Source organism: Schistocerca piceifrons, chromosome 2 (genome assembly GCF_021461385.2).
Source record: "Schistocerca piceifrons isolate TAMUIC-IGC-003096 chromosome 2, iqSchPice1.1, whole genome shotgun sequence".
Taxonomy (NCBI): Eukaryota; Metazoa; Arthropoda; class Insecta; order Orthoptera; family Acrididae; genus Schistocerca; species Schistocerca piceifrons.
Window position 1 is genome coordinate 1,138,075,193 of NC_060139.1, and position 16,685 is coordinate 1,138,091,877.

A 16,685-nucleotide genomic window follows, 5' to 3' on the forward strand; every position below is an offset into this window, starting at 1 on the left:
AAACCTGAAGTAAACCATCGGAATCTATAACTAGTGTCACAGGAATGGTTCAAAACATTGACAGTAAGAAGAGTCACTCTTTTTGTACTTAAGTCGGCATTTTGCCATTTGTATTTAATTCCGATGCAATTTCTGTGTTTCATCGTCAATACGAAGGTCAGAGGGATACAGTGAACCTGAACTGAAGCATCGGAATCTATAACTAGTGTCACAGGAATGGTTCAAAACAAAGACAGTGGGATGGGTCAGTCTTCTTGTACTTAAGTCGGCATTGTGCCTTTTGTATTTAATTCCGATGCAATATCTGTGTTTCTACGTCAATAAGAAGGTCAGAGGGATACAGTAAACCTGAAGTGAAGCATCGGAATCTATAACTAGTGTCACAGAATTGGTTTAAATCATAGACAGTAAGAAGAGCCAGTCTTCTTGTACTTGAGTCGGCATTGTGCCTTTTGTATTTAATTCCGATGCAATTTATGTGTTTCTTTGTCTATAAGAAGGTCAGAGGGAATCAGTAAACCTAAAGTCAAGCATCGGAATCTATAACTAGTGTCACAGGAAAGGTTCAAATCATAGACAGTAAGAAGAGTCACTCTTTTTGTACTTAAGTCGGCATTTTGCCATTTGTATTTAATTCCGATGCAATTTCTGTGTTTCATCGTCAATACGAAGGTCAGAGGGATACAGTGAACCTGAACTGAAGCATCGGAATCTATAACTAGTGTCACAGGAATGGTTCAAAACAAAGACAGTGGGATGGGTCAGTCTTCTTGTACTTAAGTCGTCATTGTGCCTTTTGTATTTAATTCCGATGCAATATCTGTGTTTCTACGTCAATAAGAAGGTCAGAGGGATATAGTAATCCTGAAGGGATGCATCGGAATCTATAACTAGTGTCACAGAAATGGTTCAAAACATAGACAGTAAGAAGAGCCAGTCTTCTTGTACTTGAGTCGGCATTGTGCCTTTTGTATTAAATTCCGATGCAATTTCTGTGTTTCATCGTCAATAAGAAGGTCAGAGGGATACAGTAAACCTGAAGTGAAGCATCGGAATCTATAACTAGTGTCACAGGGAAGGTTAAAAACATAGTCAGTAGGAAGAGTCAGTTATCTTGTACTTAAGTCGGCATTGTGCCTTTTGTATTTAATTAAAATACAATTTCTGTGTTTCATCGTCAATAGGAAGGTAAAAGGGATACAGTAAACCTGTAGTGAAGCATCGGAATCTATAACGAGTGTCACAGGAATGGTTCAAATCATAGACAGTAGGAAGAGTCAGTCTTCTTCTACTTAAGTCGGCATTGTGCCTTTTGTATTTAATTCCGATGCAATTTCTGTGCTTCATCGTCATTAAGAAGGTCAGCTAGATACAGTAAACCTGAAGTGAAGCATCGGAATCTATAACTAGTGTCACAGGAATGGCTCAAAACATAGACAGTAAGAAGAGCCAGTCGTCTTGTACTTGAGTCGGCATTGTGCCTTTAGTATTTAATTCCGATGAATTTTCTGTGTTTGATCGTCAATAAGAAGGTCAGAGGGATATAGTAAACCTGAAGTAAACCATCGGAATCTATAACTAGTGTCACAGGAATGGTTCAAAACATTGACAGTAAGAAGAGTCAGTCTTCTTGTACTTAAGTCGGCATTGTGCCTTTTGTATATAATTCCGATGCAATTTCTGTTTTTCATCGTCAATAAGAAGCTCACAGGGATACAGTAAACATGAAGTGAAGCATCGGAATCTATAACGAGTGTCACAGGAATGGTTCAAATCATAGACAGTAGGAAGAGTCAGTCTTCTTATACTTAAGTAGGCATTGTGCCTTTTGTATTTAATTCCGATGCAATTTCTGTGTTTCATCGTCATTAAGAAGGTCAGAGGGATACAGTAAAACTGAAGTGAAGCATGGGAACCTGTAACTATTGTCACAGTAATGGTTCAATTCATAGACAGTAAGAAGAGTCAGTCTTCTTGTACTTAAGTCGGCATTTTGCCTTTTGTATTTAATTCCGATGCAATTTCTGTGCTTCATCGTCAATAAGAAGGTCAGCTGGATACAGTAAACCTGAAGTGAAGCATCGGAATCTATAACTAGTGTCACAGGAATGGCTCAAAACATAGACAGTAAGAAGAGCCAGTCGTTTTGTACTTGAGTCAGCATTGTGCCTTTTGTATTTAATTCCGATGAATTTTCTGTGTTTGATCGTCAATAAGAAGGTCAGAGGGATATAGTAAACCTGAAGTAAACCATCGGAATCTATAACTTGTGTCACAGGAATGGTTCAAAACATTGACAGTAAGAAGAGTCAGTCTTCTTGTACTTAAGTCGGCATTGTGCCTTTTGTATGTAATTCCGATGCAATTTCTGTGTTTCATCGTCAATAAGAAGCTCACAGGGATACAGTAAACCTGAAGTGAAGCATCGGAATCTATAACTAGTGTCACAGGAATGGTTCAAATCATAGACAGTAAGAAGAGTCACTCTTTTTGTACTTAAGTCGGCATTTTGCCATTTGTATTTAATTCCGATGCAATTTCTGTGTTTCATCGTCAATACGAAGGTCAGAGGAATACAGTGAACCTGAAGTGAAGCATCGGAATCTATAACTAGTGTCACAGGAATGGTTCAAAGCAAAGACAGTGGGATGGGTCAGTCTTCTTGTACTTAAGTCGTCATTGTGCCTTTTGTATTTAATTCTGATGCAATATCTGTGTTTCTACGTCAATAACAAGGTCAGAGGGATACACTAAACCTGAAGTGAAGCATTGGAATCTATAACTAGTGTCACAGAAATGGTTTAAATCATAGACAGTAAGAAGAGCCAGTCTTCTTGTACTTGAGTCGGCATTGTGCCTTTTGTATTTATTTCCGATGCAATTTATGTGTTTCTTTGTCTATAAGAAGGTCAGAGGGAATCAGTAAACCTAAAGTCAAGCATCGGAATCTATAACTAGTGTCACAGGAAAGGTTCGAAACATAGACAGTAACCAGAGTCAGTCTTTTTGTACTTAAGATGTCATTGTGCCTTTTGCATTTAATTCCGATGCAATTTCTGTGTTTCATCGTCAATACGAAGGTCAGAGGGATACAGTAAACCTGAAGTGACGCATCGGTATCTATAACTAGTGTCACAGGAACGGTTCAAAACAGTCAGTATGAAGAGACAGTCTTCTTTTACTTAAGTCGGCATTGTGCCTTTTGTATTCCATTCCGATGCAATTTCTGTGTTTCATCGTCAATAAGAAGGTCAGAGGGATACAGTAAAACTGAAGTGTAGCATCAAAATCAATAACTAGTATCACAGGAATGGTTCAAACTTAGACAGTTGGATGAGTCAGTCTTCTTGTACTTAAGTCGGCATTGTGCCTTTTGTATTTAATTCCGATGAAATTTCTGTGTTTCATCGTCAATAAGAAGGTCCAAGGGATACAGTAAACCTGAAATGAAGCATCGGAATCTATAACTAGTGTCACAGAAATGGTTCAAAACATAGACAGTAAGAAGAGCCAGTCTACTTGTACTTGAGTCGGCGTTGTGCCTTTTGTATTAAATTCCGATGCAATTTCTGTGTTTCATCGTCAATAAGAAGGTCAGTGGGATACAGTAAACCTGAAGTGAAGCATCGGAATCTATAACTAGTGTCACAGGAATGATTCAAAACATAGACAGTAAGAAGGGTCAGTCTTCTTGTACTGAAGTCGGCATTGTGCGTTTTGTATTTAATTCCGATGCAATATCTGTGTTTCTTCGTCATTAAGAAGGTCAGAGTTATACAGTAAAACTGAAGTGAAGCATCGGAATCTATAACTAGTGTCACAGAAATGGTTCAAAACATAGACAGTAAGAAGAGCCAGTCTTCTTGTATTTGAGTCGGCATTGTGCCTTTTGTATTTAATTAGGATGCAATTTCTGTGTTTCATTGTCAATAAGAGGGTCAGAGGGATACAGTAAACCTGAAGTGAAGCATCGGAATCTATAACTAGTGTCACAGGAATGGCTCAAAACATAGACAGTAAGAAGAGCCAGTCGTCTTGTACTTGAGTCGGCATTGTGCCTTTTGTATTTAATTCCGATGAATTTTCTGTGTTTGATCGTCAATAAGAAGGTCAGAGGGATATAGTACACCTGAAGTAAGCCATCGGAATCTATAACTAGTGTCACAGGAATGGTTCAAAACTTTGACAGTAAGAAGAGTCAGTCTTCTTGTACTTAAGTCGGCATTGTGCCTTTTGTATATAATTCCGATGCAATTTCTGTGTTTCATCGTCAATAAGAAGCTCACAGGGATACAGTAAACCTGAAGTGAAGCATCGGAATCTATAACTAGTGTCACAGGAATGGTTCAAATCATAGACAGTAAGAAGAGTCACTCTTTTTGTACTTAAGTCGGCATTTTGCCATTTGTATTTAATTCCGATGCAATTTCTGTGTTTCATCGTCAATACGAAGGTCAGAGGGATACAGTGAACCTGAACTGAAGCATCGGAATCTATAACTAGTGTCACAGGAATGGTTCAAAACAAAGACAGTGGGATGGGTCAGTCTTCTTGTACTTAAGTCGTCATTGTGACTTTTGTATTTAATTCCGATGCAATATCTGTGTTTCTACGTCAATAAGAAGGTCAGAGGGATACAGTAAACCTGAAGTGAAGCATCGGAATCTATAACTAGTGTCACAGAAATGTTTTAAATCATAGACAGTAAGAAGAGCCAGTCTTCTTGTACTTGAGTCGGCATTGTGCCTTTTGTATTTAATTCCGATGCAATTTATGTGTTTCTTTGTCTATAAGGTCAGAGGGAATCAGTAAACCTAAAGTCAAGCATCGGAATCTATAACTAGTGTCACAGGAAAGGTTCGAAACATAGACAGTAAGAAGAGTCAGTCTTTTTGTACTTAAGATGGCATTGTGCCTTTTGTATTTAATTCCGATGCAATTTCTGTGTTTCATCGTCAATACGAAGGTCAGAGGGATACAGTAAACCTGAAGTGAAGCATCGGTATCTATAACTAGTGTCACAGGAATGGTTCAAAACTTAGACAGTAAGAAGGGTCAGTCTTCTTGTACTTCAGTCGGCATTGTGCCTTTTGTATTTAATTCCGATGCAATATCTGTGTTACTTCGTCAATAAGAAGGTCAGAGGGATATAGTAATCCTGAAGGGATGCATCGGAATCTATAACTAGTGTCACAGAAATGGTTCAAAACATAGACAGTAAGAAGAGCCAGTCTTCTTGTACTTGAGTCGGCATTGTGCCTTTTGTATTAAATTCCGATGCAATTTCTGTGTTTCATCGTCAATACGAAGGTCAGAGGGATACAGTAAACCTGAAGTGACGCATCGGTATCTATAACTAGTGTCACAGGAACGGTTCAAAACAGTCAGTATGAAGAGACAGTCTTCTTTTACTTAAGTCGGCATTGTGCCTTTTGTATTCCACTCCGATGCAATTTCTGTGTTTCATCGTCAATAAGAAGGTCAGAGGGATACAGTAAAACTGAAGTGTATCATCAAAATCAATAACTAGTATCACAGAAATGGTTCAAACTTAGACAGTAGGATGAGTCAGTCTTCTTGTACTTAAGTCGGCATTGTGCCTTTTGTATTTAATTCCGATGAAATTTCTGTGTTTCATCGTCAATAAGAAGGTCCAAGGGATACAGTAAACCTGAAATGATGCATCGGAATCTATAACTAGTGTCACAGGAATGTTTCAAAGTATAGACAGTAGGAAGAGTCAGTCTAAATGTACTTAAGTCGGCATTGTGCCTTTTGTATTTAATTCCGATGCAATTTCTGTGTTTCATCGTCAATACGAAGGTCAGAGGGATACAGTAAACCTGAAGTGAAGCATCGGTATCTATAACTAGTGTCACAGGAATGGTTCAAAACTTAGACAGTAAGAAGGGTCAGTCTTCTTGTACTTAAGTCGGCATTGTGCCTTTTGTATTTAATTCCGATGCAATATCTGTGTTTCTTCGTCAATAAGAAGGTCAGAGGGATATAGTAATCTTGAAGGGATGCATCGGAATCTATAACTAGTGTCACAGAAATGGTTCAAAACATAGACAGTAAGAAGAGCCAGTCTACTTGTACTTGAGTCGGCGTTGTGCCTTTTGTATTAAATTCCGATGCAATTTCTGTGTTTCATCGTCAATAAGAAGGTCAGTGGGATACAGTAAACCTGAAGTGAAGCATCGGAATCTATAACTAGTGTCACAGGAATGGTTCAAAACATAGACAGTAAGAAGGGTCAGTCTTCTTGTACTGAAGTCGGCATTGTGCCTTTTGTATTTAATTCCGATGCAATATCTGTGTTTCTTCGTCATTAAGAAGGTCAGAGTTATACAGTAAAACTGAAGTGAAGCATCGGAATCTATAACTAGTGTCACAGAAATGGTTCAAAACATAGACAGTAAGAAGAGCCAGTCTTCTTGTATTTGAGTCGGCATTGTGCCTTTTGTATTTAATTAGGATGCAATTTCTGTGTTTCATTGTCAATAAGAGGGTCAGAGGGATACAGTAAACCTGAAGTGAAGCATCGGAATCTATAACTAGTGTCACAGGAATGGCTCAAAACATAGACAGTAAGAAGAGCCAGTCGTCTTGTACTTGAGTCGGCATTGTGCCTTTTGTATTTAATTCCGATGAATTTTCTGTGTTTGATCGTCAATAAGAAGGTCAGAGGGATATAGTACACCTGAAGTAAACCATCGGAATCTATAACTAGTGTCACAGGAATGGTTCAAAACATTGACAGTAAGAAGAGTCAGTCTTCTTGTACTTAAGTCGGCATTGTGCCTTTTGTATATAATTCCGATGCAATTTCTGTGTTTCATCGTCAATAAGAAGCTCACAGGGATACAGTAAACCTGAAGTGAAGCATCGGAATCTATAACTAGTGTCACAGGAATGGTTCAAATCATAGACAGTAAGAAGAGTCACTCTTTTTGTACTTAAGTCGGCATTTTGCCATTTGTATTTAATTCCGATGCAATTTCTGTGTTTCATCGTCAATACGAAGGTCAGAGGGATACAGTGAACCTGAACTGAAGCATCGGAATCTATAACTAGTGTCACAGGAATGGTTCAAAACAAAGACAGTGGGATGGGTCAGTCTTCTTGTACTTAAGTCGTCATTGTGACTTTTGTATTTAATTCCGATGCAATATCTGTGTTTCTACGTCAATAAGAAGGTCAGAGGGATACAGTAAACCTGAAGTGAAGCATCGGAATCTATAACTAGTGTCACAGAAATGTTTTAAATCATAGACAGTAAGAAGAGCCAGTCTTCTTGTACTTGAGTCGGCATTGTGCCTTTTGTATTTAATTCCGATGCAATTTATGTGTTTCTTTGTCTATAAGGTCAGAGGGAATCAGTAAACCTAAAGTCAAGCATCGGAATCTATAACTAGTGTCACAGGAAAGGTTCGAAACATAGACAGTAAGAAGAGTCAGTCTTTTTGTACTTAAGATGGCATTGTGCCTTTTGTATTTAATTCCGATGCAATTTCTGTGTTTCATCGTCAATACGAAGGTCAGAGGGATACAGTAAACCTGAAGTGAAGCATCGGTATCTATAACTAGTGTCACAGGAATGGTTCAAAACTTAGACAGTAAGAAGGGTCAGTCTTCTTGTACTTCAGTCGGCATTGTGCCTTTTGTATTTAATTCCGATGCAATATCTGTGTTTCATCGTCAATAAGAAGGTCAGAGGGGTACAGTAAACCTGAAGTGAAGCATCGGAATCTATAACTAGTGTCACAGGAATGGTTCAAAACATAGTCAGTAGGAAGAGTCAGTTATCTTGTACTTAAGTCGGCATTGTGCCTTTTGTATTTAATTAAAATGCAATTTCTGTGTTTCATCGTCAATAGGAAGGTGAAAGGGATACAGTAAACCTGAAGTGAAGCATCGGAATCTATAACGAGTGTCACAGGAATGGTTCAAATCATAGACAGTAGGAAGAGTCAGTCTTCTTCTACTTAAGTCGGCATTGTGCCTTTTGTATTTAATTCCGATGCAATATCTGTGTTTCATCGTCAATAAGAAGGTCAGAGGGATACAATAAAACTGAAGTGAAGCAAGGGAACGTGTAACTAGTGTCACAGGAATGGATCAAATCATAGACAGTAAGAACAGTCAGTCTTCTTGTACTTAAGTCGGCATTTTGCCTTTTGTATTTAATTCCGATGCAATTTCTGTGCTTCATCGTCATTAAGAAGGTCAGCTGGATACAGTAAACCTCAAGTGAAGCATCGGAATCTATAACTAGTGTTACAGGAATGGCTCAAAACATAGACAGTAAGAAGAGCCAGTCGTCTTGTACTTGAGTCGGCATTGTGCCTTTAGTATTTAATTCCGATGAATTTTCTGTGTTTGATCGTCAATAAGAAGGTCAGAGGGATATAGTAAACCTGAAGTAAACCATCGGAATCCATAACTAGTGTCACAGCAATGGTTCAAAACATTGACCGTAAGAAGAGTCAGTCTTCTTGTACTTAAGTCGGCATTGTGCCTTTTGTATATAATTCCGATGCAATTTCTGTGTTTCATCGTCAATAAGAAGCTCACAGGGATACAGTAAACATGAAGTGAAGCATCGGAATCTATAACGAGTGTCACAGGAATGGTTCAAATCATAGACAGTAGGAAGAGTCAGTCTTCTTATACTTAAGTCGGCATTGTGCCTTTTGTATTTAATTCCGATGCAATTTCTGTGTTTCATCGTCAATAAGAAGGTCAGAGGGATACAGTAAAACTGAAGTGAAGCATGGGAACCTGTAACTAGTGTCACAGTAATGGTTCAATTCATAGACAGTAAGAAGAGTCAGTCTTCTTGTACTTAAGTCGGCATTTTGCCTTTTGTATTTAATTCCGATGCAATTTCTGTGCTTCATCGTCAATAAGAAGGTCAGCTGGATACAGTAAACCTGAAGTGAAGCATCGGAATCTATAACTAGTGTCACAGGAATGGCTCAAAACATAGACAGTAAGACGAGCCAGTCGTCTTGTACTTGAGTCGGCATTGTGCCTTTTGTATTTAATTCCGATGAATTTTCTGTGTTTGATCGTCAATAAGAAGGTCAGAGGGATATAGTAAACCTGAAGTAAACCATCGGAATCTATAACTAGTGTCACAGAAATGGTTCAAAACATTGACAGTAAGAAGAGTCAGTCTTCTTGTACTTAAGTCGGCATTGTGCCTTTTGTATGTAATTCCGATGCAATTTCTGTGTTTCATCGTCAATAAGAAGCTCACAGGGATACAGTAAACATGAAGTGAAGCATCGGAATCTATAACGAGTGTCACAGGAATGGTTCAAATCATAGACAGTAGGAAGAGTCAGTCTTCTCATACTTAAGTAGGCATTGTGCCTTTTGTATTTAATTCCGATGCAATTTCTGTGTTTCATCGTCATTAAGAAGGTCAGAGGGATACAGTAAAACTGAAGTGAAGCATGGGAACCTGTAACTAGTGTCACAGTAATGGTTCAATTCATAGACAGTAAGAAGAGTCAGTCTTCTTTTACTTAAGTCGGCATTTTGCCTTTTGTATTTAATTCCGATGCAATTTCTGTGCTTCATCGTCAATAAGAAGGTCAGCTGGATACAGTAAACCTGAAGTGAAGCATCGGAATCTATAACTAGTGTCACAGGAATGGTTCGAATCATAGACAGCAAGAAGAGTCACTCTTTTTGTACTTAAGTCGGCATTTTGCCATTTGTATTTAATTCCGATGCAATTTCTGTGTTTCATCGTCAATACGAAGGTCAGAGGAATACAGTGAACCTGAAGTGAAGCATCGGAATCTATAACTAGTGTCACACGAATGGTTCAAAGCAAAGACAGTGGGATGGGTCAGTCTTCTTGTACTTAAGTCGTCATTGTGCCTTTTGTATTTAATTCTGATGCAATATCTGTGTTTCTACGTCAATAAGAAGGTCAGAGGGATACACTAAACCTGAAGTGAAGCATCGGAATCTATAACTAGTGTCACAGAAATGGTTTAAATCATAGACAGTAAGAAGAGCCAGTCTTCTTGTACTTGAGTCGGCATTGTGCCTTTTGTATTTATTTCCGATGCAATTTACGTGTTTCTTTGTCTATAAGAAGGTCAGAGGGAATCAGTAAACCTAAAGTCAAGCATCGGAATCTATAACTAGTGTCACAGGAAAGGTTCGAAACATATACAGTAACCAGAGTCAGTCTTTTTGTACTTAAGATGTCATTGTGCCTTTTGCATTTAATTCCGATGCAATTTCTGTGTTTCATCGTCAATACGAAGGTCAGAGGGATACAGTAAACCTGAAGTGACGCATCGGTATCTATAACTAGTATCACAGGAACGGTTCAAAACAGTCAGTATGAAGAGACAGTCTTCTTTTACTTAAGTCGGCATTGTGCCTTTTGTATTCCATTCCGATGCAATTTCTGTGTTTCATCGTCAATAAGAAGGTCAGAGGGATACAGTAAAACTGAAGTGTAGCATCAAAATCAATAACTAGTATCACAGGAATGGTTCAAACTTAGACAGTTGGATGAGTCAGTCTTCTTGTACTTAAGTCGGCATTGTGCCTTTTGTATTTAATTCCGATGAAATTTCTGTGTTTCATCGTCAATAAGAAGGTCCAAGGGGTACAGTAAACCTGAAGTGAAGCATCGGAATCTATAACTAGTGTCACAGGAATGTTTCAAAGCATAGAGAGTAAGAAAGGTCAGTCTTCTTGCACTTATGTCGGCATTGAGCCTTTTGTATTTCATTCCGATGCAATTTCTGTGTTTCATCGTCAATAAGAAGGTCCAAGGGATACAGTAAACCTGAAATGAAGCATCGGAATCTATAACTAGTGTCACAGGAATGTTTCAAAGTATAGACAGTAGGAAGAGTCAGTCTAAATGTACTTAAGTCGGCATTGTGCCTTTTGTATTTAATTCCGATGCAATTTCTGTGTTTCATCGTCAATACGAAGGTCAGAGGGATACAGTAAACCTGAAGTGAAGCATCGGTATCTATAACTAGTGTCACAGGAATGGTTCAAAACTTTGACAGTAAGAAGGGTCAGTCTTCTGGTACTTAAGTCGGCATTGTGCCTTTTGTATTTAATTCCGATGCAATATCTGTGTTTCTTCGTCAATAAGAAGGTCAGAGGGATATAGTAATCTTGAAGGGATGCATCGGAATCTATAACTAGTGTCACAGAAATGGTTCAAAACATAGACAGTAAGAAGAGCCAGTCTACTTGTACTTGAGTCGGCGTTGTGCCTTTTGTATTAAATTCCGATGCAATTTCTGTGTTTCATCGTCAATAAGAAGGTCAGTGGGATACAGTAAACCTGAAGTGAAGCATCGGAATCTATAACTAGTGTCACAGGAATGGTTCAAAACATAGACAGTAAGAAGGGTCAGTCTTCTTGTACTGAAGTCGGCATTGTGCCTTTTGTATTTAATTCCGATGCAATATCTGTGTTTCTTCGTCATTAAGAAGGTCAGAATTATACAGTAAAACTGAAGTGAAGCATCGGAATCTATAACTAGTGTCACAGAAATGGTTCAAAACATAGACAGTAAGAAGAGCCAGTCCTCTTGTATTTGAGTCGGCATTGTGCATTTTGCATTTAATTCCGATGCAATTTACGTGTTTCATCGTCAATAAGAAGGTCAGCTGGATACAGTAAACCTGAAGTGAAGCATCGGAATCTATAACTAGTGTCACAGGAATGGTTCAAAACGTAGTCAGTAGGAAGAGTCAGTTATCTTGTACTTAAGTCGGCATTGTGCCTTTTGTATTTAATTAAAATGCAATATCTGTGTATCATCGTCAATAGGAAGGTGAAAGGGATACAGTAAACCTGAAGTGAAGCATCGGAATCTATAACGAGTGTCACAGGAATGGTTCAAATCATAGACAGCAGGAAGAGTCAGTCTTCTTCTACTTAAGTCGGCATTGTGCCTTTTGTATTTAATTCCGATGCAATTTCTGTGTTTCATCGTCAATAAGAAGGTCAGAGGGATACAGTAAAACTGAAGTGAAGCATGGGAACCTGTAACTAGTGTCACAGGAATGGTTCAAATCATAGACAGTAAGAAGAGTCAGTCTTCTTGTACTTAAGTCGGCATTTTGCCTTTTGTATTTAATTCCGATGCAATTTCTGTGCTTCATCGTCAATAAGAAGGTCAGCTGGATACAGTAAACCTGAAGCGAAGCATCGGAATCTATAACTAGTGTCACAGGAATGGCTCAAAACATAGACAGTAAGAAGAGCCAGTCGTCTTGTACTTGAGTCGGCATTGTGCCTTTTGTATTTAATTCCGATGAATTTTCTGTGTTTGATCGTCAGTAAGAAGGTCAGAGGGATATATTAAACCTGAAGTAAACCATCGGAATCTATAACTAGTGTCACAGGAATGGTTCAAAACATTGACAGTAAGAAGAGTCAGTCTTCTTGTACTTAAGTCGGCATTGTGCCTTTTGTATATAATTCCGATGCAATTTCTGTGTTTCATCGTCAATAAGAAGCTCACAGGGATACAGTAAACCTGAAGTGAAGCATCGGAATCTATAACTAGTGTCACAGGAATGGTTCAAATCATAGACAGTAAGAAGAGTCACTCTTTTTGTACTTAAGTCGGCATTTTGCCATTTGTATTTAATTCCGATGCAATTTCTGTGTTTCATCGTCAATACGAAGGTCAGAGGGATACAGTGAACCTGAACTGAAGCATCGGAATCTATAACTAGTGTCACAGGAATGGTTCAAAACAAAGACAGTGGGATGGGTCAGTCTTCTTGTACTTAAGTCGTCATTGTGCCTTTTGTATTTAATTCCGATGCAATATCTGTGTTTCTACGTCAATAAGAAGGTCAGAGGGATACAGTAAACCTGAAGTGAAGCATCGGAATCTATAACTAGTGTCACAGAAATGGTTTAAATCATAGACAGTAAGAAGAGCCAGTCTTCTTGTACTTGAGTCGGCATTTTGCCTTTTGTATTTAATTCCGATGCAATTTATGTGTTTCTTTGTCTATAAGGTCAGAGGGAATCAGTAAACCTAAAGTCAAGCATCGGAATCTATAACTAGTGTCACAGGAAAGGTTCGAAACATAGACAGTAAGAAGAGTCAGTCTTTTTGTACTTAAGATGGCATTGTGCCTTTTGTATTTAATTCCGATGCAATTTCTGTGTTTCATCGTCAATACGAAGGTCAGAGGGATACAGTAAACCTGAAGTGAAGCATCGGTATCTATAACTAGTGTCACAGGAATGGTTCAAAACTTAGACAGTAAGAAGGGTCAGTCTTCTTGTACTTCAGTCGGCATTGTGCCTTTTGTATTTAATTCCGATGCAATATCTGTGTTTCTTCGTCAATAAGAAGGTCAGAGGGATATAGTAATCCTGAAGGGATGCATCGGAATCTATAACTAGTGTTACAGAAATGGTTCAAAACATAGACAGTAAGAAGAGCCAGTCTTCTCGTACTTGAGTCGGCATTGTGCCTTTTGTATTAAATTCCGATGCAATTTCTGTGTTTCATCGTCAATAAGAAGGTCAGAGGGATACAGTAAACCTGAAGTGAAGCATCGGAATCTATAACTAGTGTCACAGGAATGGTTCAAAACATAGTCAGTAGGAAGAGTCAGTTATCTTGTACTTAAGTCGGCATTGTGCCTTTTGTATTTAATTAAAATGCAATTTCTGTGTTTCATCGTCAATAGGAAGGTGAAAGGGATACAGTAAACCTGAAGTGAAGCATCGGAATCTATAACGAGTGTCACAGGAATGGTTCAAATCATAGACAGTAGGAAGAGTCAGTCTTCTTCTACTTAAGTCGGCATTGTGCCTTTTGTATTTAATTCCGATGCAATTTCTGTGTTTCATCGTCAATAAGAAGGTCAGAGGGATACAATAAAACTGAAGTGAAGCAAGGGAACCTGTAACTAGTGTCACAGGAATGGATCAAATCATAGACAGTAAGAAGAGTCAGTCTTCTTGTACTTAAGTCGGCATTTTGCCTTTTGTATTTAACCCTGCTGTTCTGTTCACTTTTACTTGACATATATACTGTTCGGGTCAATATGACCCGACATATCAAAATGCTTTAGAAACATAAATTTTGGTACAGTTTTAGCTATCGACATTGTTGTTCTATTCCAGTACCTTGTTAGTAATAATAATAATAATAATAATAATAATGGTAATAATAATAATAATAACAATGCATACAACTTTATTGAGGGATATTTTTCATTTAAATATGCACATAAATTTGAAACAACAGACAGTTTCCATTACAGGCATTCAACTTAGAAAGCACTACAGTTTTTCCATACTTCTATTCTTATTGTTGACAGTTTAGACGTAAGTATTGACATTTTCTAACAACAGACAGTTGTCATTACAGATATTCATCTTAGAGCACACTACAGTACAGAACACACTACAGTTTTTTTATTACATTCCAACATAGAAAGCACTACAACTTTAGAATCCTCTCTTCTTACTGATTGTAGTTTAGGCACAAGTATTCACATAAATTTGAAACAACAGAATTTTCAATACAATCATCTTATAAAATACTACAGTTCTTTTCTTACTGCTTGCACTGTGGACACAAGTAGGTTACATGTTTCTTGCAAATATGTTTACTACATTTTCCACACACCATGTTTGTTTTATTGTCATTACTTGATGGACAGAACTTACAGCGTGCACGTTTTGTAGATTTTCTTGTTGTTACCGATTCTGACACACCACCCACATCATTCGGGTTTTGGATGCTTGTGACCATTCTCAAAGAATCTTCTGTTCTTGGGAAATGCGTTCTTGATGCAATATGTTCTTTTATCAGTGACTTTCCAAGTTCCTCCAAGAATATTCTCCTTCTAGTCAATTTGCTTGCATTCCAATTAGGGTCAACCGAAATCCACAAAACGTATGCATTATAAGCAGAAACATCAAGAATATTGTAGAAAACTATCATTGGCCACCTATTACTTTTTCGTTTGCATGTATATGTACCTAATAACTGATCAAGCGTGTCTACAGCACCTTTGGTTGAATTATAGTCCAAAATCATTTTTGGCTTCTTATCAGCCCTGTCACTGATTTCCGCATCATGGTGGAGAGTGCTCATAAGTACAACATTCTTGTGTCTCTTAGGAATATAATTAACCACAGTAGTGTCATTTGTGAAGTAAAATGAAGAGCTGTGTACCTCCTTGTTGGTCATTTTGTGTGGAAGCTCCGGCTTATTTTTCCGTATAGTTCCCAACATAGTCAATTTCCTTTTCAGAAGCAGCTGCCCCAAATTGTACGACGTAAAAAAGTTGTCACACGTGATATTCTGACCACGTAACTCAGAAGTGAGATCAGATACCACCCTCATTCCCTGATTTCTTTCTGGTGCCGCTCCACTCACCTTTCCTGTATAAATTTGGGCTTTCAGTACGTATGAAGTTTTGCTGTCACACATGGTCCATATTTTGATCCCATATTTTGCCGGTTTACTTGGGATATACTGCTTGAATGGACAGCGACCTCTAAATGCTACTAACTGCTCGTCAACAGTAACATTTTCTCCTGGATTATACAGTTTAGGAAGGACCTCTACCCACTTCTCCCAAATACTACGAATTGCGGCAAGTTTGTCAGTACGTCGTCTTTCCTCTCTAGTAGATTTCTTGTCAAATCGCAGGACACGTGATATCTTACAGAATGTTTCATGAGACATGGTTGCTCGAAATATGTTTCGCCCAGTATCTTTATCCCACAAACTTTTTGTAGACTCCCCATGAGATCGATATACACCCGCTAGGAGTAAGAGTCCTAAGTATGCATGGAAAACAGAACCATCAATATCTGTCCACTGTTCACCATAAACTCGCTGCCCTTCAATATTTGTCATCTCTATTATTTCATTTTGAAGCGCTGTGTGAAATACTGCTTCAAATGAACATTTTACATCAGATATTCTGCTGACTGCATACCTGGTAACTCCTGGGGTACTCTTGATGATGTTCGAAGCTGGTAGGCGACCATGTTGTGCTGGTGGATGCAACTGCCATTCTATATTCCCATTTTTAGAAAGAAAAGTCTCTACACTATTTTGTATGGGCTGTGGACTGTCGTAACTGTCATCGGAACACTCGCTTTCAGATGCATTGCTGATGTGATCTTCAAACTCAGAAAGTGATCCTTCATCTGGTGAGGCATTTACTATTTCTTCCAACTCACGATCATTCAATGGTCTCATCGCCATGGTGTCACAAGTCAAACTGGGCAGAAACAAAGCATTCCAATTATTGAGAACTGCCAATTATTATTTCCTGGGGAAAGCAACAAACAAGCCCATTGTTGTGAACGCATGGAGCTTTAGGTGATTGTTGAGAGTAAGTTGGAATGATGCAGTCACTATTCCCACACAACACAACAAAAATAATTTTCGCCATTTCCAGATTTTAGAAATAAATACGAGTTACACTAAACATATTTGTGTCGGGTCATTATGACCCGAACATTACATATGCAACTATTACAGTTGAAGCCCAAACTTCTTAAACTTTTTTAAAACCTTTTAAAACACATGCTGCTCATCCATTTTCAGACAAAGTCACAAAGTTTCATAAATATATATTGGTATTTACATAATGTAAAATAACGTTCATATTCGTTTCGGGTC

The 16,685-nt window shown here is 38.2% G+C and overlaps 1 protein-coding gene across 1 annotated transcript in view; it reads right to left on the reverse strand.

The window, feature by feature from the left end:
- The window catches only part of LOC124776194 (piggyBac transposable element-derived protein 4-like), a 31,533-nt gene extending 15,268 nt beyond the window's left edge, over window positions 1-16,265 (reverse strand). Inside the window, exons 1-2 of the mRNA XM_047251024.1 lie at window positions 14,602-16,265; window positions 14,057-14,164 (exon numbers count right to left, since the gene is read on the reverse strand). Of these exons, the coding sequence (XP_047106980.1) occupies window positions 14,057-14,164; window positions 14,602-16,265 (1,772 nt within the window). The remainder of the gene's footprint in view (window positions 1-14,056; window positions 14,165-14,601) is intronic.
- Window positions 16,266-16,685: the final 420 nt, after the last annotated feature.